At 39.6% G+C, this 25,588-nt stretch overlaps 1 protein-coding gene across 2 annotated transcripts in view; it reads right to left on the reverse strand.

Moving 5' to 3' along the window:
- Nucleotides 1–1,788: 1,788 nt before the first annotated feature.
- Nucleotides 1,789–25,588, reverse strand: part of APBA1 (amyloid beta precursor protein binding family A member 1) — an 83,586-nt gene continuing 59,786 nt past the window's right edge. For both annotated transcript variants that reach the window (XM_058043445.1, XM_058043444.1), the window contains exons 6-13: nucleotides 21,601–21,633; nucleotides 20,370–20,456; nucleotides 19,638–19,823; nucleotides 16,122–16,301; nucleotides 15,119–15,331; nucleotides 7,479–7,598; nucleotides 6,683–6,823; nucleotides 1,789–5,308 (exon numbers count right to left, since the gene is read on the reverse strand). In XM_058043445.1, the coding sequence (XP_057899428.1) occupies nucleotides 5,237–5,308; nucleotides 6,683–6,823; nucleotides 7,479–7,598; nucleotides 15,119–15,331; nucleotides 16,122–16,301; nucleotides 19,638–19,823; nucleotides 20,370–20,456; nucleotides 21,601–21,633 (1,032 nt within the window). In that variant the 3' untranslated portion in view covers nucleotides 1,789–5,236. The remainder of the gene's footprint in view (nucleotides 5,309–6,682; nucleotides 6,824–7,478; nucleotides 7,599–15,118; nucleotides 15,332–16,121; nucleotides 16,302–19,637; nucleotides 19,824–20,369; nucleotides 20,457–21,600; nucleotides 21,634–25,588) is intronic.

The raw sequence follows: 25,588 nt of genomic DNA on the forward strand, positions 1-25,588 counted from the left end.
AGAACATTATTTTTGTCTTAATGATGGAACAACATCCAAACCCAAAAGCACAGGTGTTTTGCAACAGGTGATGATGGCTTGTTCCTGTCCTGGGAAGAAAGGCACTCTCTGGGTAGTTTCATTTAAAATGCTGTTTGTTACAGCAGGTGCTATGAACAAAGAAGCTAGTATAGCTAATTTCATATTCCTTCAGGTGCTGGGAACCCCAGATTGTGCAGCATCAGGCAAGGCACAAGTTATGCAGATCCGACCACTTTACCCCATTCAGATCATCTGACATAATAAAAAATTTTCTTAGAAAACAACTCTACTCATCACTTCTACAAACAAAAGGGCTGTTCACATGGGACCTTGCTGCTGCACATCTAGACAAAGGCAGGGACACACATGTACTGCTGGGTGGTATTTACATTTTGAGTACCACTGGGGCTGCCTGCAGGCTCCCTTCTTAAAATAAAACATGTAAATTTATTCCGTGGCCAAGGGATATCCCTGGAGGTCCATCTGTAGGAGCAGCACAAAGCACAGCACAGGCCTGGCCCTACTCAGATAACAGGCACATGGATCACAACTCTTCATGTACCATGATTTTAGGTCAGGATTGCTCCATGTGCTTCTGCACTGAACATTTATTTAAATTACAGTCCCAGCCCTGACACTCACAGTCCACGCAGGTCACCAGCATCACCTCTTCAGCCTGCAAGGCTCTACAGGGTGCTGGAAATGGGGTGGGGTCTGCCTGTCCTCTGTGTGGATCCCAACCATTAAAAACACTGAAGGAGGGGGCAAGAAACACATCCTCTGTGTACACAGCAAATCTGCTGAAATTTTTGTCTGTACTGCTAAAATTAGGGCTTATGTTTATCCACAAAAATGCAGAAAAGTTTGTAACACAGAAATTGGTATGTACAGATAATGGAAAGAAATGGGAGGATGGAGGGTGGTACACAGGGAACTGCAGAATGCAGAAAGAAGCTCATCCTGTCTACTGCACCCTTGACCAGGGACTTCGCAATTTCTTCCATCTGTCATTTAAGCAACTAAGATGAAATACTTCATTCTCTCATGTTGATGGTATTTCTATTTCATGTTATGAACAGCCACTAAGTAGCTGAATGCCCATATTTAGTTTTCTTCTGAGTCAGCTGTGGTGTGTATTGTCATTTTTGTGCTTTCAAAGTACTCTTGAGAAACTATAAGGCACAGAAAATCCTATGAAGCCTCACCTGAAGCAACATTCCCTGGATGACTTTTTTTTTTTGTTGACTTTCAAATATGATCATATTTTTCATAATCTCTTATTTTATGATCATATATTTAAAAAAAAATAACCTTAGCACAGGCAGTTCCAGGATTAATTCTAGGGACAGACATATCAGAATTCTACTTTTATTTATTGAAATGTTGTTACGTCTTTAATAATAAATCATGCTGATGACATTTAAAAGAAAACAGTGATTTCAGAAACTACTCTAAGTGTGAAGAATTGTTATCAAAGCCCCATTTATGAAAAAATCCTACTTAAAGTTACTCAGTCAAATAAATAATATTCCAGTAGATTAGGAATCACTTTTGTTTAGGAGCACTAGTGTCATGTATTGCCTGAAAAGAATGCTGTTTGAAAAATAAAGGTAACAGTACTGCTTCATGCCTGCAGAAACATAGATAAGAATTACTCCAGACTAAGTGGCAAAAAACAAGTTCAGACACCTTCCAATTATGCATGCATTCAGCATTGGCAAGTAAGCCTCTAGGTCAGTATGAGCAAATTCTCAGCCTTGTCTGAGGTATTTTTGTTTTGTAGTTTATTGTTGCAAATCTTACAGACATTAGCGCTCTGTTAAATAAAGGAATGTAGCACAGTAAATACATCACAACAAAATAACTGGCCAGAAACCCCTTACCCTATCCCATCCAAAGCAAAAAGCCCACTCTTCTCCCCTCTGTCTCTCCCCCAAATCAAAGCAGCACAGCTTCATTAGAGAGGTCAGAGACCTGTGGCAGAAAACATCAGAGTAATTACATTCAGTAGATGTGCAATATCAACATTCCAGGCTCACATATATTTATATATATATTTATATTTTTATATAGAGATCATTAAATGTTTACAAAGAACAATATTGTTACAAATACAATACTATGCTTTTCCCAACGCTTTACAATAATTTCCATTCATCCTCTTTACAGAACAATAGTAGAACTTCATAGTCTAGGTACTGTGCTAAATATATACAAGAGATCTCAACCATGTTGCTGTCTTGAGAAATACATTTCTTTTAGAAAAGAAGGAAAGCTAGCAAACCTGGAAATCCAAACTGAGACTCACAAGATTCAAAACAAACATGAAACTTCTCAAAAATAAAAAATACAAGGGATGTTTCATCCTTAATGTAAACACTGAAGAGTTAATTAGACTGTACGAAGCAGCAAGGATGAAAGAAAAAGAATTCTGGTCTGTCACTGAAGAAGGAATGTAAACCATTGAAGGAATGTTCCTTTACATCTGTTAAAAATCCCCATATCTGATCTATCAAACCGCTGCAACAGTCTAGAGAACAGCCAGCTTTCCCATTTGAGTTCCATTTCCTTGAAACTCTGTTTACAGAGTAAAATGGGATTGTTTACAAGACTGCTCTCAGAAGTGTGCACACACTATGGACCTCTCAGTTTAGAAATTTTATGCACATACTGTAACTGAAAAAATGAGATTTTTTTTTTACTAAGCTCTGGTCCTGCAAGCATTCATTTGCTTAATTTTAAGCACCTATTTAGGATGAACAGTAACTTCACAAACCCCCAGCTGCAAGATTTCCAAAGAAACAGTGGTTTCTTCTCTTAACACATTTGCATGCTCAGATTTTCATAATTTCCCTGTGAAGTGAGCTAAAGACTTCACCACATGGGCTAGACAGAACCACAGAAACAAGTGAAGTGGAGGGCATACACATAGCAGGAACCAGAAGCATGATAACTGTGTCTTCAAGAGTTCACTAAGTTTCCTCAGGCAATTTATGGAAAGGCTGCACTGTATAGAATCTTCTAAATTGTACATGGTTATATACCATATTTACATTTATTACTATATATATGGAAAGTTCTAGAAAAAAGGTTCAAATTACCATAAACCAGATGTCTACAGTTAAACAATATACTCACAAGCCATTAATTATCTTGTTGCATCAGTGAGGCAGCAGAGTTAAGTACTAACCTGGAATACTAACACCATTCTCTTGTGCAATCTGTTATTCTGGAGCCTTGGATTAAATTATATAACAACAATAAATGCAAGTAAAATCAAGTCATTGTACATTAATCTCAACACTAAAACATATCCCCTTACTACAACAGTTTATGCACCACTTCATTATGTCCCTTAAATATCTGCTTCCCACAGAAATACAGTTCATCCTCTAACTCTGATCAGGCCATGGTCATCCATGACTTTAGAAAGCCAAAAAATGGACTCCTGACAAGAGCGCTCAGCGGTTCTCAGCAGTGTTTGCAACAAGTGCACATGCACACACCCACTTCCATGAATCCCCATAGCAATGTCTAGGATCATCACTGGACTGCAAGCAACGCTTACATTGCACAGCTCACGTCACAACAAGTGAGACACAAGTGACTATGAACAACACCGCATTTGCAAAGCAGAAGTGGCATGTGGCAGTGTGTTGTCTGCTCTTGTTTTCATCTCACTGAGCCTTTCCATCACAGCAAAACACAGCACAAACTGTTTGTTTAAAAGAAATCAACATACTAGCCTGGACTAAACGCATGGTTCAACTTCAGTATAAACACCAGTATACAGTCCTGAAAAAAAGTAACTACAGAGAATGTAGAATTCTCTCACTAGGAAGAAAAGACACTGCTTCTTTTTATTTTGAACCCTCTTAAAAAAACCAAAGGACCCAACCCAGCCCCCTTTTCCCATTTTGTCTCTAGCATGCAACTTAGAGGTTAATCAAATACAAGATTTCATACATCCCTACAGTTAATCATCTTCATACAAGTGCATATAGTACACACATATCTCTTTTAAGTGCCATATATATGGGAAAAAATCACAAGCTAAATTATATAACAAAATAAATAAGTTTATTCCTGCCTCATCCTTTCAACTGTTACCTACATATCATGAACTAAACAGGAAGTCAAAAAAATTAGACAGGTCTTTGGACAAAAATATATGTTAAAACTGGCTCAGAGAACAAAATTACTTAGAATAGTCTGCAGATCTCTTATATTCAAACTTCATAAATAGGAAGCACAATTTTAAAAATGTCTATATACACTGGCACACATGGCTATGTGCACCAAAATCGGAATTAAGAGCCTAGAAAAGTGTAGCTATTCAGCAGATCCCCTCAATATTTTTCTTGTGGCTATTTAAAGATTCTCCCCCCCACTTCTTTAACCTCTAAAATCAGGAAGGGACTATAAAACACAAAGCTGAAGAAAACTAGGAGATAGAAACCTGGGGGCAGAGAGAGGGAGGCAGCTGTAAAAAATGCCTCCAAATTTCTTAGTGTAAGTAATGCAAGAATAACATGCTTCAGGAACTTATGGAGTATCTTTTGGTGTCCTACTATCATGAAGAACAGATGACAGAGGGGAATTAAAAGGTGTGTATTTGGACAATTCATTTTACAACAGCAGCATTTACTGAATCTTCATAAGCAGGCAATTTTTCCTGAGGGCAAAATAATCCTTTTGGTATTCTACTTTCCCCACAGACACAAACCTTTAGTACTGAGCTTGGTGCCTGCGAGAAAACAGGGCAAGAGAATCAAAGTCACAGGCAGGATATCCAAGGGAACACCTTTTACCCTATACTTCTATCTATTTGGTAAAGTAATTTTTCATTCAGCAACATTTAATTTACTCAGTTTGTAAAATTACAGCCACAGAAATAAAACTGATTACGTAGCATGAAATAGAGCCATCTGTGAATACTGCTGTAAACTATGCTGCTGTTATTCTCCTGTTTTGCATGTGGAGCTGCATGAAGTTCCACTTGTAAAAAGATGCAACCAAAATAGTTCCACAGGTATATTTTGCCCCTTACCAAAATGGTGGGAAGAAGAGGGAAAAGGGATGAAGGAGAGAGTAACAGTGTATTTGTGTCTGTGATGGGGGAGAGAGAAAGAAATGTCTTTGCAGACACAGCAATGCAGCACTAGAGAGACAAGCACTAATCTTCCATGCACACTGTGGTGGTGAGGTGTTGGCTTCAGATGTAAACTGGTTGCTCTTGTGCAGTCAACAGTCTGTACATGGCAGCTGGCATAGTCTTCATATGGATCTAGAGGAAATAAGCCAAATTAATCCATGTTCCTAAACATGCAGACCTCACCTGAAAGACCCAGATAAGGTCACACAAGGCAGGAAAAAGGATAAAACTTGAGAGTTTTCATACCCTTATTAAAGTATTGCAGGTGATGATTTTATGAAAAAATATGTTTTGTACTGATGAACCATCTAAAATTGTCCACGTCATATTTTCAAGGTATGGTTCTTCTAAAGCATACAAGTATGGGGCAAATAATGAAAGACATGGTGCACAGGCTTGCTCTCACTTCAGCTTTTTAGGTTTGATCAGCAATGGGCCAACAGAGATAGAACAGAATTCCAACACAGTTTGAGTTGGAAGGGACTTTTCAAAATCATCTTGTCCAAACTGCCCTGTTGCAGGTATCAACAGTTTTCACTAGAACTGGTTGCTTCGAGCCCTATGCAACCTGGCTTTGAACACTTCCAGGGATGAGGCATCCGCAGCTTCTCCAGGCAATCTGCTCCAGTGGCTCACCAACCTCATAGCAAAGGATTTCTTCCTATGCCTGATCTAAAAATCTACTCTCTTTCAGTTTAAAACCATTGCCTATTGTTCTGCACTGGAGACCCTAGTAAAAGCCTCTCTCCATTTTTCTTAGAAGCCCATTACACATTGAAAGGCTGCTATCAGGTCTCCCTGGAGCCTTCTCTTCTCCAGGCTGAACAACGAAACCCCTCTGAGCCTTTTCTCACAGGGGAGGTGCTCTAGCCCTCTGACCCTTTTCATGGCCTGCATCTGTATCTGCTCAAGCAGGTTCATTTGTTTATGCTGAAGGCCCCAGAAGGGGGGGCCTTCATTGTTATGATGAAGTCCTGCACACAGGACTCCAGGTGGGGTCTCACAAGAGCAGAATATGGAAGGGAAAATCACCTCCCTGTTGGCCACACTGTTTTTGATGCAGCCCAAGATACTTTTTGGGTTTCAAGTGTTCATTCCTGGCTCATGTCCAACTTTCCTTCCACCAAGTTCCTCTCTTCAGGGCTGTTCCCAATCCCTTTAGGCCCAGTTTCTATTGATGTAGGAGATTGCCCAGACCCAGAGGCAGGACCTTGCACTTGGCCTTGCTGAACTTCACAAAGGTTACACGGGCCACTCTTCTAGCCTGTTCAGGTCCCTCTAATGGCATCCCTTTCCTTAAGCACCACTGATCATGATGTCAACTTCAAACTTGCTGAGAGTGCACCTCATTCTCACTGTCCACGTCACTGATGAAGACATGACAGATAGAATGCTGGTCCCAGTACAGTCCCTTGAAGGACACTGCTCATTACTGATTTCCACTGGTTGTTACTGGTAACAGCAATGAACTCTGCTATACTGCCCAGACATGTTGCTGGTTCTTACCTCACCAACAGCATTTGAGAGGATGTGAACAATTTTCTCATGGGGTGTTGCTACAACGCTCTGCCCATTGATTTCAATGATCCGATGGCCAACACGCACACCTCCTCGCTCTGCAATGCCTCCTCTCATAAGGCTACAGATCTGCAAGGGAGACCACAAATTCATCATGGGCTGGACAAGGAACAGAGACTTTTGACTACCCATTTTTTGCCTGCAATATATGAATTAACATTTAAGTGCAGACTTGCAATAGCAAATTCTAAGATGCAATCTATCACTGACTCCAAAGCAAAATTTGTTAATGACGAGTAGCTAATGGATATTCTCTTCCAAAAGCAGAATAAACTGTCACAAAAGGCTGTTTGTGTTGTACATTACATGTCTTTTGGTTTGGAAATTTGAGTGTATGAAGGACCTCAATTTAATAATGTTCATCAGGCAGATGCCTTACCACAAAAAGGATCAAGAACAGGCTTTTTCTTTTGAGATCATGCAATGGCTTGGCTAAAGACACATATGATGCATGCTGAAAGCAGACTCTTCCACACATTTTTGGTTTTTTAAGCTGAAACAACTTTTTTATTCCTCTGACTGTAAATTTGTGAAGTAAGTGGAGTCAAAGACAAAACCTCTTATTAACACAACTTTTACATCTCAAACTTGACAAATGCAAAATCCTGCTTGCTGTAAGGGAGAAAACAGCAGTTTCCCTCTTCTCACACTGAAACTTGACCACAAATGGAAAGGAAATTTCATGTGTGTTAAAGCTTGATCAGAAACAGTGGAAGCTACTTACGATCCCATTCTGCACACTGAAGCCCAGCTGATATCTGAGGTCTGGTCTTCTGATCAAGACTGTGGTTACTGGAGGACATCTAACTATGTTCAGTTTAACCCGGGCCTGGTTTTTCAAACCCTGGAAAAAAATACCAAACTGAGAGTTAAACATATAACATGAGCAGAACAAAAAAAAAAACCTTGTTAGAATGCTGACATGGGAGCAGCCTTGAATAAACAGATCTTTGTATGCATTGTACCAGAATCTGATCACTGAATGCCAGACACAAACAACAGAATATTTAGTGAGATAAGAGATAAAACATCAAATTTTTCTTGCCAAAAATCTGGCACAGTTGTGTTAGGAAAACTAGATTCCTGTTGGCAGTTTCTTCATTTGATAACAGAAATCATACATAAAAGGATATAAAATCAGCTCATGCAGCTCACCGAATTACCAATGACTTTTAAATAAGTAACTAAGTTGGTTACCAAACAGTTGCTTCCCTAATGAAATATACTAATTTCTGTCAAGCAAACAGTAGGTCTCCCTTATATCATCCTCGTATAAGCAGTGCTCATTGTTTCTATTATTCACAGAATCACAGAATGGGTAAGGCTGGAAGGGACCACTGTGGGTCCATCTGATCCAACCTTCCAGCTCAAGCTGGGGCATCCCAGAGCACATGGCACAGGATTGTGTCCAGATGGTTTCTAAATATCTCTACTGAAGAAGACTCCATAGCCTCCCTGGGCAATCTGTTCCAGTGCATGATCTCCTACACAGGTTATTCCTTCATGTTCAGGTGGTATTTCCTGTGTGTCAGTTTCTGCCCCTTGCCCCTTGTCCTACTGCTCAGCTCCACCAAGAAGAGCCTGGCTCCATCCCCTTGGCATCCTCTCTGCAGATACTCACACTGATGAGGACCCCTCTCAGTTGTCTCTTCTTGAGGCTGAACAGGCCCAGCTCCCTCAGCCTTTCCTCATAAGAGTGATGCTTTGGTCCCTTAACCATCTTTGTACCCCTCCCCTGGGCCCATTCCCGGAGCTCCATGTCCCTGTTGTGCTGAGGAGGCCAGAACTGGACACAGCACTCCAGAGGAGCCTCAGCAGGGCTGAGCAGAGGGGCAGGATCACCTCCCTCGAGCTGCCAGCAGTGCTCTTCCTGCAGCACCCCAGGACACCATTGGCCTTCCTGGCCACACAGACACACTGCTGGCTCATGGACAACTTGTCCACTGGGATCCCCAGGTCTCTTTCCACAGAGCAGCTCTGCAGCAGGTCAGCCCCAGCCTGTGCTGGTGCATGGAGCGGTTTCTCCCCAGGTGCAGGATCCTGCATTTGCCCTTGCTGAATGTCAGAAGGTTCCTCTCTGCCCATCTCTCCTGCCTGTTGAGGACCCTCTGAAGGGCTGCACAGCACTTGGGTGTCAGCCATTCCTCCCAGCTCAACCAATGAACTTGTGGAGGAGGCATCTGTCCCTTCATTGAAGACACTGATGAATAACTTAAAAAAAACTGCACCAGTACTGAACCCTGAGAGACACTGCTACGTAGAGACCTCCACCATGTGTCAGCAATTATGACCCTCTGGGATCTGCCATTCAGCCAATTCTCTATCCATCTTACTACCCACTAACCCAGTCCACATTCCCTGAGTTTGTCTACTAGGATATTGAGAGAGACAGCGTCGAAAACCTTGCAGAAGTTGAACATCCACTTGTCTCCCCTCATCCATTCAGGAAGCCGTTGTTCGGTAGAAGACAATTAATTTAATGAGGCATGATTTACCTTCAGTGAATCCAGGCTGACTACTGCTGATCACCTTATTGTCATCCATGTGGATAGAGATGGCCTCCAGAACAAGGTGTCCCATCACTTTCCCAGGGATAAAGGGAGGCTGACTGGACAGTAGTTCTCTGGTTCTCTTTCTTGACCTTTTTGAAGACCAGGTGACATTTGCTTTTCTCCAGTCCTCAGACAAATCTCCAGATTGCCATGAACTTTCAAAAGATGATAGCCAAGACCCTTACCATGTGATTGCTAGCTCTCTCAGCACTCATGTGTGTTGGTGTTCACAGGGGTCCCAGGAAGAGGGAAAAGACGAGGATCTGACTCCATGTTTCAGAAGGCTTGATTTATTATTTTAATATATATATATATATATATTATATTAAAGTATACTAAAAGAATACAAGAAAGGATTTCATCAGAAGGTTTGCCCAGAATAAAAAAGGATGGAATGAAAATAAAATCTTGTGACTAACCAGACAGTCTGAGACAGCTGGACTGTGACTTGGCCATTAATTAGAAACAACCAACTCAAAGATGAGCCTGCTGCATTCCACAGCAGCAGATAATTTTTGTTTACATTTTGCTCCTGAGGCCTCTCAGCTGCTCAGGAGAAAAAATCCTAAGGAAAGGATTTTTCATTAAACATGTCTGTGACACTTATGGATGCATCACATCAGGGCCCATGGATGTGCAGATTTTGAGTCTGCCTAGGTGTTTGCCTTAAGTAACTCAATTCTCTTTGACCAAGGGAAAATATTCCTTCCAACATTTCTTTACCCTGATTTCCTGGGTCAGAGATTCCTGAGGGCTGGTCTTGACAGCAAACACCAGTCAGGCACTGTTCAGTAACTCTGCTTTGTCTGTGTCCTCTGTCACCAGGGTGTTCCCTTCCTACAGTAACAGGTCCACATTATCCTTTGTTTTCCTTTCGTTGCTGATGTATTTGAAGAAGCCCATTTTGTTTTCCTTGACATCCTCAGTCATATTTAATTCCAAATGGGCCTTGGCCTTCCTTGTCTCAGCTCTCCTTAGTCTGACAACCTCTCTATATTAATTCCAAGAGGCCTGACCCTACTTCCATCTCCTGTGTATTTCCCTGCTTATGCTCAAATAATGACAGAAGTTCTTCCTTTACCCATGCAGGTCTCTTGACCCCTTGTCTGACTTCTTACACATTGGGATGCGTAGTTCTTGAGCTTGGAAGAAGTGATCCTTGAATATCAACCTCCCCTGCAGGGCCTCTTCCCATGGGATTCTATCAACATCCCTACAGAGACTAAAATAAGCTCTCCTGAAGCCCATGGTTACAGTCTTACTTGCTCACAGGTTGGCCCCAATCTTCACACCTCCAACAAGCCCTTTCCTGTTTGTTGGGTGAGGTCATGCAGCACACCCATTTCTTGTGGGATCCTCCACCATCTGTGACAGGAAGATGTCACCAGTGCTCTCCAGGAACCTCCTGGATTGTTTGTGCTTTGCTGTGTAGCTTCTCCCGAAGATGTCAGGGTAGTTAAAGTCCCCCACAAGAACCAGGGCCTGTGACTTCAAGGCTGATGTGAGCTGTCGTGTAGAAGGCCTCATCCATTATCCTGTAGCACACACCCACAAGTGTCACCCTTACCAGTCTGCCCTTTTATCCTAACCTTTAAATTATCTACTCACTCATCATCTACCCCAAGATAGAGGTTGATACATTTGAAGTACTTTTCCTCTCTTCCAGTTGAGTTATATCACATTCACCATGAACTCCTTGCTACTAGAAAAAAATTGAATGAGAAAAATTTATTTTTACTGTCAGAGTGGTAAAACACGTATTACCCAGAGAGGCTGTGGAGCATCCAGTCTTGGGAGTTACTCAAATCCTAATGGGCACAGCATTAAGAAGCCTGCTCTATTTTGAACCAAAATGTTGGTCTAGTCCAGCTACAGGAGTGACTGCCAGACTCGAGATTGTGTTCATATGGCTCAGTGAAAACAAAAATGTAATAAACCATAAATAAATGCCAGCTTGACCCTTTGTACAACTTCAAGTACTCAGAGCTCTTGGAGATTGTTAAGAGAGATTTTTGAAATTATTAATTCACACAAAATATAAGCCATAAATCCATTTATAAAAAAAATTCACATAAAGAACTAAACGCTTTCTAAAAAATACAGCAACTTTCAGCTCGCTTAATTAAACACCTGCCAATTCCAGTATCTGCTTCTAAATTCTTTTCATACATACATACAGTAGAAATCTAGGTCCCACTGCAATCAAAGTGTCAGACACTGACTTCAAATGATTAATTCTGGAAAGTAGTTTCTACTGTAGCTAAGGTAATATACTGAAGTCTTTACATAGAGTTTACTACTGCTGATTCTGTTGAGCTGAGCTCCAGATTCAGCAGTGACTTAAGTAACTAAACTGGCATCCTGGCATGATGAACTACCTTGAAGTCTGTTTTCTTGTCAATACCTTAAACTGCATGTAATCAACATTGGGTGTAAACAGCTGTCCCCACAGTGCTGAGCTCAGCTTGGCTCATTCTTGAAAGTTGCTGCAAGACAACGAATGGGTGTCTGACCACAAAATGACAAAGCTCATGGCTGTGGGAGCTGCATCTACTCCACACTCAGGAGAAAGATGATCTGAACTCCACCTCCACCATAACTATGGACTCCTCTACTCCAGCGAGGAATCAGCAGTGTACCTCACAAGCTCAAGGGCCATTCACTTTCTATAGGCAGATCTTCACAACACCACATACTGCAGAGAAGAGGGACTTCTCAACTTGAACTACACTGTGGGCACAATGTTTATGGAAAAGTCTAAGGGGCTTTTGACTCAGCATTCTAATCCTGAGAGGTGAGAGTCATGCAGAGTACTGGGGATGCCCATTTCTAAGAGGAATTTAAGTGTGTAACTTCAGTCATCTGAATTCATTCAGGGTACATGCGCAGAATAGATTTGATACTGTCATGCCCTTACCTCCCTGCTGAATGTGCAAGTTACTTACATGTATTCCCTGGGGCAAAAAAATAATGTCATCCCTAATGAAAAATCCTTTTAATTTTACAGAAAGTATATGTATTTCAGAAGTGGGTGATCTTCAGAAGTATACAGGTTGGAAATATAAACTGATCAGAAACAAAAAAAATTGTATTTTCACCACCTTTCTTTGTTTATCTAGTTCTTGAGTATATTTCTGATAGTAGCCAGTACCAGATGCTTTTGAAAAACACAGAAGTAGCATAATCCTATTAGGGAATAGCCACTACACATGGAAAGCTTCTTCCAAGCTCCATCAGTTTGCAATTGGTTTATGGCAAATTAGGAGCAGAGATTACATCCATAATACTGAATTATCTTGTTTGAAGTGCTTGTGACATATGTTTATCCACATAATATTATCATCTTTTCATAGGAATCCTTCCAGCAAGCTAAGGAAATCTGAAATTTGGTATATTTCCACCACATTTAATGATCTGCATTTAGGTCATCACATACATATTTGTTTTCAAAAGTGCTATATGAATGACTCCAGATGTGTGGTTATGAAGATCTGCAAACATACAGATTATCATCTCTTTAGAAAGACAAAATAAGGCTGGCAGTTCCTGCGGAAACTGCGGTATCAGGGAAGAAGAAAAAGGCCTGCAGAAGCTGGAAACAGCAAAGCTGGTTGGTTCTGTATTGACAAAATACTGATGAGCACAATAAAATCTCCATCTGAATAAGGGAAGTACAACTTATCACAGTTGTAGAAATAAAAATTATGTGGGATAGGAAGCAATTACAAAGAGCCTAAATTTGCAGGGTGTTTTGCTTTGATGAAGCTGGCACAAAGATATTTAATACAATTATTTTCTTCCTTTCTTTACAGATTTAAGATTGGTTTTGCCATATTTTCAGTTTGTCACACATGCTGTCATTTCTACTCACTGAATCTAAAATTTCTGGTTCGGTGACCTATACATCTATTACTCATCAGAACTCAGCATTAACATTTTGGGAAGCCTGAATGGAAAGTCTTTATAACAAACATCTCAGCTCAAGTATTAAGAGATAATCCATGAAGGTAAAAATATAGTTTGTACTTTTTTTTAACATGGCAAATTTATCTTGTAAATGGAAATTTATTTTTCAATTTAAAAAAATACAAAGTGAAAGAGAAATTTGCATAATACAACTTGTTACCAAAAAGTTGTCTAAATGAGTAAGTCTAACAGGTACATTGCTAAAAGTCAGGGAAGAATGCTGGTGTAAGTACCACCAGCATTACATTATGTGTCTGTACGTGATAATCTGCAGAGCTAGGCAGGACCATTTCAACAAATAACTAATTTCAACAAATAACTAATAAATAACTAATTAACTTGAGAGTGTCTCAACCATTCTCTAGTGATGCATCTTTCCCACTCTTTAAACACTGATGTTGAAATACTTATTCCTTTGTATACTACAGCTGCCCTAGGCACTGTTCAATTCCAGATGACCTGCAAGCTTCTCACTGTCACATACTTTTCTGACAACTAGAAGAAAGCTCTTCCGATTAAAATGCCCCATTTATGCAAGTGAAGAAAAGAACCAAATAAGCGAAGCACTTTGAAGTAACTTGGGCAAAGATGCCACAGAGGGTATGTCTTTAAGTCAAAGTTTAAAAGCTTTAAAAATAGGTATAAACAAAGAAACAAAAAAGCATTTACTCTATTTCATCCAAATACTAAGAAGAATTTGACAGCTAGTAAGGCTTACGACAGTATTAGGCACCTGTGCCTCCATTTGTGATATAAGATTTCAATATATTGTGTACCCGATAATATCTTCCTTCTGCACAAAATATTCCCTTGTGAAGTTGTGCACAGAGCCCTGGGACACAAGTAAATAGCACAGCAGTCTGGAATGGCACTGGATGTTGTCATTCTGGACTTGATCAAGACTTTGACACTGCCTCTCAAGATAACCTCATAGCCAAGCTCAGGAAGTGGGTGGTGAGGTGGATTGAGAAGTGGCTGAATGACAGTTCAGAGGGTTGGGATCAGTGGCACAGATCTATTTGGATGCCTGTATCTAGCAGCATCTTCCAAGCTTCAATACTGGGCCCAATCTTATTTAACCTATCATCAGAGATGGAGTGCCCACTGAGAAAGCTCACTGATGACACAAAAACTGGGAGGAGTGGCCGATACCCAAGCGCTGTGCAACCCTTCAGAAGGACCTTGACAAGCAGGAGAGATGGGCAGAAAGGAACCTTCTGAAATCAAACAAGAGCAAATGCACCTGGGGAGGACTAATCCCAGGCCCCAGCACAAGTTGTCCATGAGCCAGCAGTGTGTCTGTGTGGCCAGGAAGGCCAATGGTGTCCTGGGGTGCTGCAGGAAGAGCACTGCCGGCAGCTCGAGGGAGGTGATCCTGCCCCTCTGCTCAGCCCTGCTGAGGCTCCTCTGGAGTGCTGTGTCCAGTTCTGGCCTCCTCAGCACAACAGGGACATGGAGCTCCTGGAGCAGGCAGGTCCTGTTGAGGGCTATCATAGGGGATTGGAGCACTTCAGCTTAGGAGGAAAAGGTTTACTGGTGGACTCAATGATCTTAGCGGTCATTTCCAATCTAAAATTGCCACAGTTCTGTGAAAGGCTGAGGGAGCTGGCCCTGCTCAGCATCGAGAAGAGACAACTGAGAGGGGACCTCATCAATGATGTTAGATTACAACACTTTCATTGGTCCCAGACAGAAAATTGGTGCAGCAAAATTCACACTATTTTTTCAGATCATGAAATGCAAACTGCTATGCAAACATTTGGCAAGAATTTACTTCAGTTTTATACTTTCTGCTTTTCAATTATGTCTCTTTAAAATATGTAGCTTCCAGAAACATTTTCCCTACCTTTATAATGCTCTGACATGTTGAGAGTGGTAAACCAACCAAGCTGGTCCCATTGATTGACATGATCTGGTCCCCTATGTTCAGCTTCCCAGACTTCTCTGCTGGTCCTCCATGCATCATGTTGGCTATGATAACTGTAGGCAAAATGGATCCCCAGCCAGACTCCACAATCACCACACCTAGAATTTCTCCCTTTTGCTTTTCAATGTAAACCTGTATAGTAAGAAAAAGTATTTAAAAAAAGAGTTTCTTTTACACCCATGGAACTAATATCATCCCCGTCCAAACATTCACAAACCCAACAAATATACCCCTTTTCACTTGCAACTTGCCTTCCTAATTCAAAGGCAAAACAAGATAGGGTATATGTTTTACTACCTTTCATTTGCATTCAAACATTAAATGACACACAATACAGACTTAGTGCTGAACACCCCTCAGAAGTAATTTCTGTTTATGAAAAGAAGAAATTCCAGTGAAGGAAACCCTGGTGCCATGGGCTTGGTGGACAAAGCTAAATAAGAAGAGATTGCACGACTTTACAACTTTGTATTGGAAAGACATTACCTGTGTGTTCCAGTTGCACACTGGTTCATTTTTATCAAGCCAGCTGCAAAGCCGTCTGGCACACACAGTTATTTAAAACCTGGAATCAATCATGTTCATAAACACTGCTGCTTCTATAAATTTTATGTTGTTCACTGTAATTTTTTTTATTGTATTAATCTGTTAATCTGCTTTAAGTTCGCATTCAAACATGTCTGAAAATTGCTTGGTAAAAGAACAGAAACAGATGTTAAATCAGTTGACTGCAGATAAATTTGGGGTTCACTGTTTGCATTTGAAACAGAACTGATGACAGGGTGGTCTATTAGGGAGGATATTCTAGATCAACTGAGATAATTTATAGGAAGCATAAATGTTTTTTTAGTTTCTGCCAACACAGGCCTGCAACTGATAAAGAGCAACTGAATATTTGTGGGGAAAAAAAAAAGATACATACATCTTTGCAATTTTCAGATTTGGAGAAGTGAATCAGATCATCATTGTACATGTCCTGGGTATTAAGCAAGTCGCTATATTCCTTCTGGCTAAGGTCTTCTGGGTTGATTCCATTTGCCCTCAAAAATTCTTGGTAGGCCACACTAAATGCTTGACCTATGGACTGTGCAATCAGCTGCGCCTGTAGCAGTTCCCAGAAAAGGGAAAAGAAAAGAAAAAAGTGAAACATTCTGATGCTCATGTCCACTGACAGTTTCTGTTACAATCACACTGTAAAATGGATCATCAAGTTGATGAACCTACAAGTTACTACACTCCAGTCTAAAAAATATTTGTGCCTTACAAATTAATTTTCAAGACCCATAAAATCTCAACACATTCAGCTCTGCCATGAATCTAGCTCAGTAAGCAATTATAAATTACAAATATGAGAAAGAAAGACATCCTTTCACAGGTAAGAACTGCTAATGTAAGTGTAAATGTAGAGCCACTGCAGTGGCTGTGGGTTGCACCTATCATTCCTCCCACACATGCTGCTCCCAGATGGCACTCCCTTCCAGCAGAAGCAATGTCATTCTCTGACAAGCAAGCAATGAAAAAGAAAATGTCAACTAGGAAACACACAACCACATTTAAAAGGGTATTTCCAGCTTTTCCTACTATCCTTTACAACACTGACAGTGACTACTCCTATCTCAGTCTCAGACAAAAAAGGAAAAAGGCAGCAACTAGAGACCAGATCAAGCCCTAAAGTAACTGTCATATGCATCTCCTTCTTCATCCTGCTAGTACCTTCAGCCCCTATCCCCTACACTTATTTCCCTCCTTCCAACTCACACGATCCTGGGAGTTCTCTGCCTCCTTCCTACTCATTCTGTCCTTTGTGAGCACCCTCTTGCACCAGGAGCTTCTCAGAGTCTCGTCTGCACCCAAAGCCACCAAATGCACCTCTCACTACACTGCATTGCTCCCACCATAAGCGGTTTGATTCCTGCAGCTGTGGGCCTGAAACTGGGCAGCAGGCAGATGTGGGGAAAGCTCTGTGCCAAGCAACGCCAGAGGGATGCCCACCTTCGACACAGCAATCATGGTCAGGCAAATAAATGGCAGGAGAGCAAAGCACAGCATGGTGCAGAGTACTGCTGTGTACAGGTGGAGAGATTCACCCAGTGAGCACTGTGTGGGGCACAGGAGGTGGCTGTGGTGTGCATTGGAACACAGGGCTGTCTATGGCAAAGACAGGGAAGAGAAATAGAGAGCTCCACAGTTCACAGTGGAGGCCTGACAGAGTACTGGTAACGAATGAATGCTGCTCAGGTGTACTTTTATACAGTCTGATAGCCATTTTTAAAGTCCAGTTTGGTCCCTAATAAAGGAAAGGTTTCCAACACAGAAATAAAAATGTTGTATCTTAGCTCAAACTAGCACTAAACCTGCTAATGAGAACAGCATGATTGCTGGTGCTGAAAAGACCAATATGTAGACTAGTAGTATATTGCCAAAGCTAAGATCAACCTAATTTTGACAGCAAGGACAGCAAGAAAATGGGAAAACTGCACCTCCATAACTCAGTAATGTAAGTGAAGAGTGCAGACTTTACATTCATACACATGCATCTTCACTCCCAGAAAGAGATCAGCTCCTGCTTAGACACCCAGCATTTGGACACATCACTAAGGTTCAACTCATTTAAAGGTACACCTCTAAATAGCTGAAAATCTGGTGCTGTCCTCTTTAGACAAAGACTCATCCAAGCAGAGACATGTTCTGGCCAACACCCACTCACAGGCTTACAGCTTCTGTTTCACTTACTGTGTAGATTCTGCCAAGTACCCAGCCATCCCAGAAGAAGAAAAGACAGGTTTTATAATATAAACAGGCCATATGACTTCACTGGAGGTACAAAATCTTTGAAGCTGCCATTTTGTTGCTGCTACAGTCCTTCCATTCTGACTGTTAGTCACTTCAAAATTTGACATAAATTTGGCAAGTTACCTGTAAGCTACATACCATGACAAAGGAGAGCTGATATATAATCTGTAGTTTTTCAGCATATTTTCCCCATCAATGAGCAATGCTTTTATTGGATCTACAGGCATTTTACAAGCCAGCTGGATTTACAGGCACAGAGAAGATCACACAGAATACAAATACAGGCTGATCTAAACAAACCATAGACTGGGAAGTTCAAATTTTAGCTAGCCAAAGTATTAACAGCAGCCTAGGAAACGGATCTGGAAAGTAAGGATCATGCAAAGGGTCAGACCACCCCATAGTAAAGGAAAATAAGTCCAAGACTCTGGCACCTGACAGTTTGATTTCTGCTTTTTCAACTGGCCAGTAAAGCACACAGCATCCAAACTTGTGACTAGAAACACAGGAACAGCAGCCTCAAAGTGGGTAGCATGTCAAATGTTATTAAGCAAAAAATACATTGCTTACTGTATTTCACACCAGATTCTTAAAAGGCTTTACAAAACGGGTTGACAAAACATGTTATTTTGTGGAAATAATCCAGAATTTTTATACGCTGTCAATTTTGGTCCAGGATTACTTTCATCAGTGCTCATCCTTACTTTTTAACTTCAGCAGTGGGTCATGTATACACATTCATGTGCAATAATATATTCAGATAATATATTCAGACAGAGGTTTGGAGCAGATTACATTAAATTATTACATAAAATCAGCTCCTTATTCAAGAAAACCTTCCCATCTCAAAGTCCTCGCTGTTCACTGTAGTTTGGAAGACATGGAAGATACTGGTATTCTTACTTACTTCTCTTCAGTATGTTAGTTTCCCAGATTACTAGGGCTAACTTGACTATGATCCTAAAAACTGCACTTCAATCTAGTAAGTTTGATTTTACTTTTCAGTTACAGAAAGTTACTTTTAAAAAGTACATAAAATTAGCAAGTTATAAACACTGATTGTGAAGACAGGAGATCAAGACCTTTGTAAAGTAACTTAATCCTGTGTAAAGTACCTTAACTGTACCGTTGATTAAAATTTAGTCATTTATGTCTCTATTCAACATATTTTGGATTGCTGAAATCACAAACTTTCTTTGCTGGCTTTTTCATATGATGACAGTAACTACAGCCCCTATACAAACCACCTGAAAAATAAAAAATCATCTTTCTTGTATGCATCAGTGATTGATCCTCAATGCAAGACTTGGGATTAGAATTTCCCTGTGAAAATAAGCCTCTCTGATAGACTTTCCCTCTCCTATGCAAAATTTGAGATGGCATTTGTAACTGCAGCAACTGGACCCTGCTATCACTGTTACTGGAAGGCACTAAAGAAACTTTAAAAAAGTAAGCATTTCCACAAACACCAACTTCCTGTGACATGTCATGTCCAAACATATAGATGGCAGGCAAGTTCCTCTGCTTAGACGAAATACTGGGTCCAGTTAAAAAGCAAGCAGGACCACTCACAATGGGCTTTGGGCCTATCAAAATTGCTTACTTTTCCACTCCTAGAAAACTACAAGACAATGTAACTGCTTACATCCTCAGACTCAAAGACATGACAAATCATTTTGTACTGCCTCTTTCCATCTTGAGAGGGGTGAGATGCTTCCACATTATCCTGGGAGTTTGAGCGTGGCATTCGCCTACGAGCCATCAAAACAACTATATTTCCTATATCAGCAATGTAAGAAATGGTCCGCAGGGGATGATCCATCATGGTTTCCTGGGGAATAAGAAAACCAACATAAGCAGCTGCTTCAACTGGGTTCTTATTGGACATCTAGTATCATCAAAACACACAAATAGCTGTAAGACCTCTGTCATGCATTAAAGGAAATAGAACAGAAACCAAGAGCTTCACTTTCCAAAAATAAAACAAAGAGAAAGTTTTACAGGGTTTTTTTCTGCGGAAAAGTACATCAAGACATGAACTGCAGAACCTGCGCATGCTGAGCATGTATGTGTACAAGACTATAAGCAAATTATTGCAGCTAAATATTTTGGGCTACTCTGGGCACAATCAATACTTGATGCAGCATGGCTTAGAAGACATAAGCTGACTGCAATTATCTTACCCACAAATTCTAATTATTTCTACAGACAGACAGACTGAATAATTGCTTGTATGACATGGCACTTGACCATGGATTTCTGCCTAGAGGGGGAATATAAGATCCAGCACATTTTAAAGACAAATTTTAACATGTACGTGAAAGTCTATTCCGGTAGTCTTTTCCAACAATACTAACAAAGATGTCTATGTCTATACCTGTGTGTCTGCATTCAGTACTTTTATTCTCTGTGTAGAAATGAAGAGGTCCACTTCAGTCATGGGTTGAGATTCACCTTCTGGAGCCTGCAAATAAATGGATTAGAGTCAAACAAACAATTAGCTAACATACTTACTAATAATGATGTTAGTTCACATACAGGGGTACACTAAGACACAGTACCAGAACAGCAATGCAGGATAGAGTATTAGACTGCAGAAGCAAAAGATAAACACAAAGATGTGGAAACTATATCATATATGTGAAAGTGAATTGGGTATTGTTTGAAAAAAAAGTAACCCACACAAAAGCTTGCCTGCTATTTTTCCTGATTCAGTAAAATTATACCTGACTGCAACATGAACTATAAAGATTTCTTGAAAAGTAATATGATTTTACCATTTTCTGCACACTATGAATCCCACTTCAAATAAGGTTTTCATACAAGCCATAGAAAGGCCTAATAGTATCTCCTGCCTGAGGAATTTCTGTTTGGGCTAGCAGTGGCTGCTAAGACCAATGGAAAAACCTGTACCACAGGAGTTACTGTTTGAGCTAGTCACAATGCAGTTCTGGCAAGAAGACCTTCACAGTCAGACAAGATACTTTTCAAGCAGTAACCCACTTAAGAAGTAATATTTTGTTAATAGAAAGCAAACATTTGTAATATTTTTAAATTACACTTGTTAAAAAGTAGTTGAAAGCTCCACAAACAAAACTTATTACAAAGATGAGTCAATCTCAGTATATTACTGTATGTATAGACATAAACTTTTTTTTTTGCATCCAGCAATTTGACATCTCTGTGAGTCAAACAAAGCACTCCAATATAAAGATTAAATTAAAATTAAAAAGTCTAAAAAAAAAAGGTAAAAAACCCCAAAACAAACAAAAAAACCCCCACACTCCATTTTAATCCATAATTTTACAATGTTTAAACCTTTGCCATGTCAGTCCTGATTCTTTAATATGCATTTTGGGTACTGCCTGTAACCATTTGATAGATCCAATCTTTCTTCTATTTCTAACATGAAATGGCTAATGAGAAGCAACAAAAAATGGCCAATCAGGCAACTGATTTCCCAGATATGTCATGGTGGCTCAGAAACAAATCTGAAAAATCCTTGCTGGATGCAGAAAATAAAACCACAAAATAAAAAGAAAGGGAAAAACCCTCCCAGAAAACAAAAGAACAAGCATAACACCAAGCTGATGGAGTTTGTACTGCACCTTCTTCCTGCTTTTGGCTAATTTCTGGGCCATCTGCTTAGCATGGAACAAACAGAGACAGGAGAACAGTTAGAGAAGAACTTGCAGAGACTCCAAGTCATGCAGGAATCTATAAACTAATGTCAGGGCTCACAGACTACTAGCTGGTCTAAATTAGTCCCTGCTTAAATTAACTTCCTCCTTGTTTTTTTAGCTTAAAAAATTGTAAAATTTCATGTTTAGCATAATTAATTTCAGAAATGAAAAGAAACAGCACCAAAAGAGTCAAAAAGAACATAAAAGGATTTTTTTTCACTTAAAATGTTACTTGCAACAAACAAGGTTATTTTGAGTGTAATTGTTTTTGAGGCTTGGTGAGGGGAGGATGGTTTAAGAAACAGAAGAGATCTTCCCCTCACTTACAGCAGTGTAAACCATTACAAGAAGTTATTTCTTTTCAAGGTACACCGATGTAAAAGGTGAGTGAAAAATTGTATGCTTTCTTTATTATTACACGTTTTTCAGATCTCATACTTCAACAGACTTAAAAAAAAAAAAAAAAAAAAAACAACCTCCCTAACACTATGCTGCTTTTTCCTGGAAAAATGAAATGACAGAAGGTAACTGTCATCTTCATTTTCTCTTTCTTCTGAGCAAATAAATCTGCACCAATGTTCACACAGTGAACTGGTCAACAAATCTTCCTGTGACACCTACACAAAGATAAGTCCACACTATCACATTTTTTCAAGCAAGCAGTGGAGCATGTGTTTCAGCTCCAGAAACACCTTAAAAAAACATTTCTACTAACAACCCAAACAAACATAATTTTTACACTCTTGAGTCATGAATTCAATAATGAATTCAAACCAATGGTGAACTGATCTTTACAGAACTGCTCACTGAAGGAATGCAATACTCACCAGGCTGGCAATTAGCCCTTAACTTCCAACAGTAACAGGCTCTTTTAAATTAAATTTACAGGCATGCTCATGGTGGGAAGGAGGCTTATAGTTACAAGCTTTCAACAGACTCAGCACTAGCTACTTCTACAAAGAACAAATAGGAGGCCTGAATCATAAGACACATCAAAAATTTTAATACTGATGCTCAAAACTTAAATCTGTCAGATATTGTCTAAACAAATCTGAAAGCAGCCACTGAAAGGTCAGGCCACGCTCCTTGTTTACAAATGGAAACATTCTCAAAATAGCTTTTAGTCACCTTTTTCAAACTAAGAAGTATTTTATAGCCTGGTAGGTTATTTTGCAACAGCTGATTGCAAACTATTGTAAAAGCTGTTTACATGGCAGGCTCTTCATTACATTACTCTCAAATTAAATTAATACTCAGAAATAATATACTTATATTGAGTAACAGCTGCCTATCATACACTGGGCAAGGAGGAGACACTCCTTAGATAGAGCATTTAGATATCTTTGCAAAATCAAGTCTTTCTTCATCACCCTTCCCAAACTTTAAAATGATGGACCTCCCAAAAGAAGAAAAGTATAGGCCAAAATTAAGAAAAAGGGGGCAAAAAAAATCCTTGAGTGACAACTTTAAAATGCAGAATCAACAATTTACCAAATTATACTATAATTCAATATACTGAAAATTCTGTTCTTCAAATGGAAGCATATTGAAGAACTACTTTCAAATAATTCATAAAATAAGGCAATGATATGGATCAAGCACTTTTAGTAAGTGACTTAACACTGCATGGAAATGTCACAAAAGAAGTTATGGTCCATGAACAAAAAAAAAAAAAAAATTGGGATAATTCTATGCAAGACACTTCATTACACAAATCCTCTTTATCACCACATTATTTTGCTAACTCAAATCAAAGATTATTTCTGTATTTCTAGAAGAAAAAAAAAAAGAAACAGAATATACCTAATCCACACAATTTTTTTTAATATACAGAATACAGGATTTTCATTCAAGGTAAATTAAATGTATTTATTTATATAGATGCAATTTCCAAAATTACAATCCATTAAAACCCAACAAGCTTCTGCTTTTGCTACAGAGAGGTCCTAAGTTTATTAAATCCATTTAGTCTCTACAAAAAATGTTTTGCAACTCAGTAAGCATGGAGAGGACATCCAATGTGTGAAAGTGTGTGAAATACTAAACTAAATATCCACATATGCATTCTATCTTAAATTACACTCAGAAATTAAACCAGGTATTACCTAAAAATGTTCAAACCTACCCCACAGCACGCTAAAAGTGCCTCCTAATGAAATATTCCTAACTACATTTGATGAACACCATCAAAGCAGTGGATCTGTTTTAACTTAGCTGGACTTCACAGGGATGAAGGCCAAGCAAGAAAACACCCAACTCTTGTACTTTCATCTGAAAAGATAGTTCTTAAAGAAGAAGCCTAGAGAATTGTTTTCAAAGTCTGTTCATATTCCAAATGAATGAATATGTGGTCTGAAGGCTCTGCTAAAAGGAGTAATTTAGGGATTATTAAATTCAGACAGTACACACTTTTGTGAAGGTATAAATAACAGGGCTCAAACAAAGCTCTTCACCTCTTTTTAATACTCAGCTTCAAGTCTGTGTATTTTAAAAGCTCATTCTTACTTTAAAGCTTTGTTTTCTTCAACAGTGGAGAAATGGTTGACATGCAACAAGAAAGGCACTCTGTAAACAAACATGAGTAGGGCCATAATTTACACATCTAGGATATGGGATATCTGATGCAGTGATGAATCTGGCAGCAGGAAGTCCATCTGTCATAATGAATTGCTCTCTGAAAATGATTAGCTTTAATGGCAACCAGTAACAAAACCAGCCAAAACCAACCCTTATAAGCCAAGAAGCCTAAGGTGCAGGGGGATTTAAAGCCTGTGCTTTACTTAGAAGCAGAAAGCAGCAACTGTCCAAGAAGTCTTCTAAGGTAATGTGTACATTACAATACAAGTGAATAATTTTCTGAAATACATCTAGATTCATAAAATTAAATACACCAGTTAGGGTTTTACCAGGTCACAAATGCTATCACTTGGGCCTCAAGCCTGAGGCAAATACACTATAAGAAAGGATATGCACGCCTGCTGATTTCCACAGATGCACAAATTATGGCATTAATGAGTAAAATGCCTTAAATAGATTTCTTCTGTTTTGATACACAGAAATGCTGAGGCATAACAGAATCCTCAGAAGACTATTTTCTTAATGAATGTCTACGAAATATGTTTTGTATCAGAGAAAGTTCTATACTCTTACACCTTTTAGGCCCAGTTTTTGTTTTTGTCTACCATATCCCTGCAATCTTTTTCTGAAGTGTATTCCTACACAAGTTTTACCTTCTAGGTGCAAACTGCCAGTGGTTCAAGTTCCACTCCTGATACCTATTTTGTATGACAGCAGATGCTAATCTTTCCTTTCACCCTCCAGTGACGTGTCCCTCCTAGATCCAGCCTCACCAAAGCCCTTTTTTCCCTCCCTTACCTTTAGTTTCCTGTTCACTCAAATCAGACTGTGAGCAGTCTCCTGTTCACAGAAAAGCATCAAGAAGGAACACAAAGAGACTGCTAAACAGAAGGCACAGCCCTATTTGCTCAGAGCAGGAAAAAAACAGACTCTATGAGAAAAACTCTTCACTGCAGGTTTGGGGAGAACACACCAAGACTTGCCATTGTTGAAAAAGCTGCATAATACCTACTTTTAAAGAATGTCACTTAATCCAGAGTTGCCAATGAACAAGGATAAATCATTCTTCTGCAAAAGGTTCTGTAGTTCAAGGTAGTGAAGACTTCTGCAGAGATGGTGGAGTATAATCTCTAACAGGAAGGCTACATTCCCACCTTTTCTAAAATGTGAGTGTTTACGAATTTCAGAGACAAGGTTGCAAGAGCTTATGCATTTGAACATCAGCAAAATTACATTTTTTGGAAGTTATCTCAATGGCTCTACTTGGAGCTTCTGTTTCAAAGTTACATACAGAGACTAAACTGAACCCCTGCCACTGGAAGCAGTGGAAGGAATA

Source organism: Melospiza georgiana, chromosome Z (assembly GCF_028018845.1).
Source record: "Melospiza georgiana isolate bMelGeo1 chromosome Z, bMelGeo1.pri, whole genome shotgun sequence".
NCBI classification, from domain to species: Eukaryota; Metazoa; Chordata; class Aves; order Passeriformes; family Passerellidae; genus Melospiza; species Melospiza georgiana.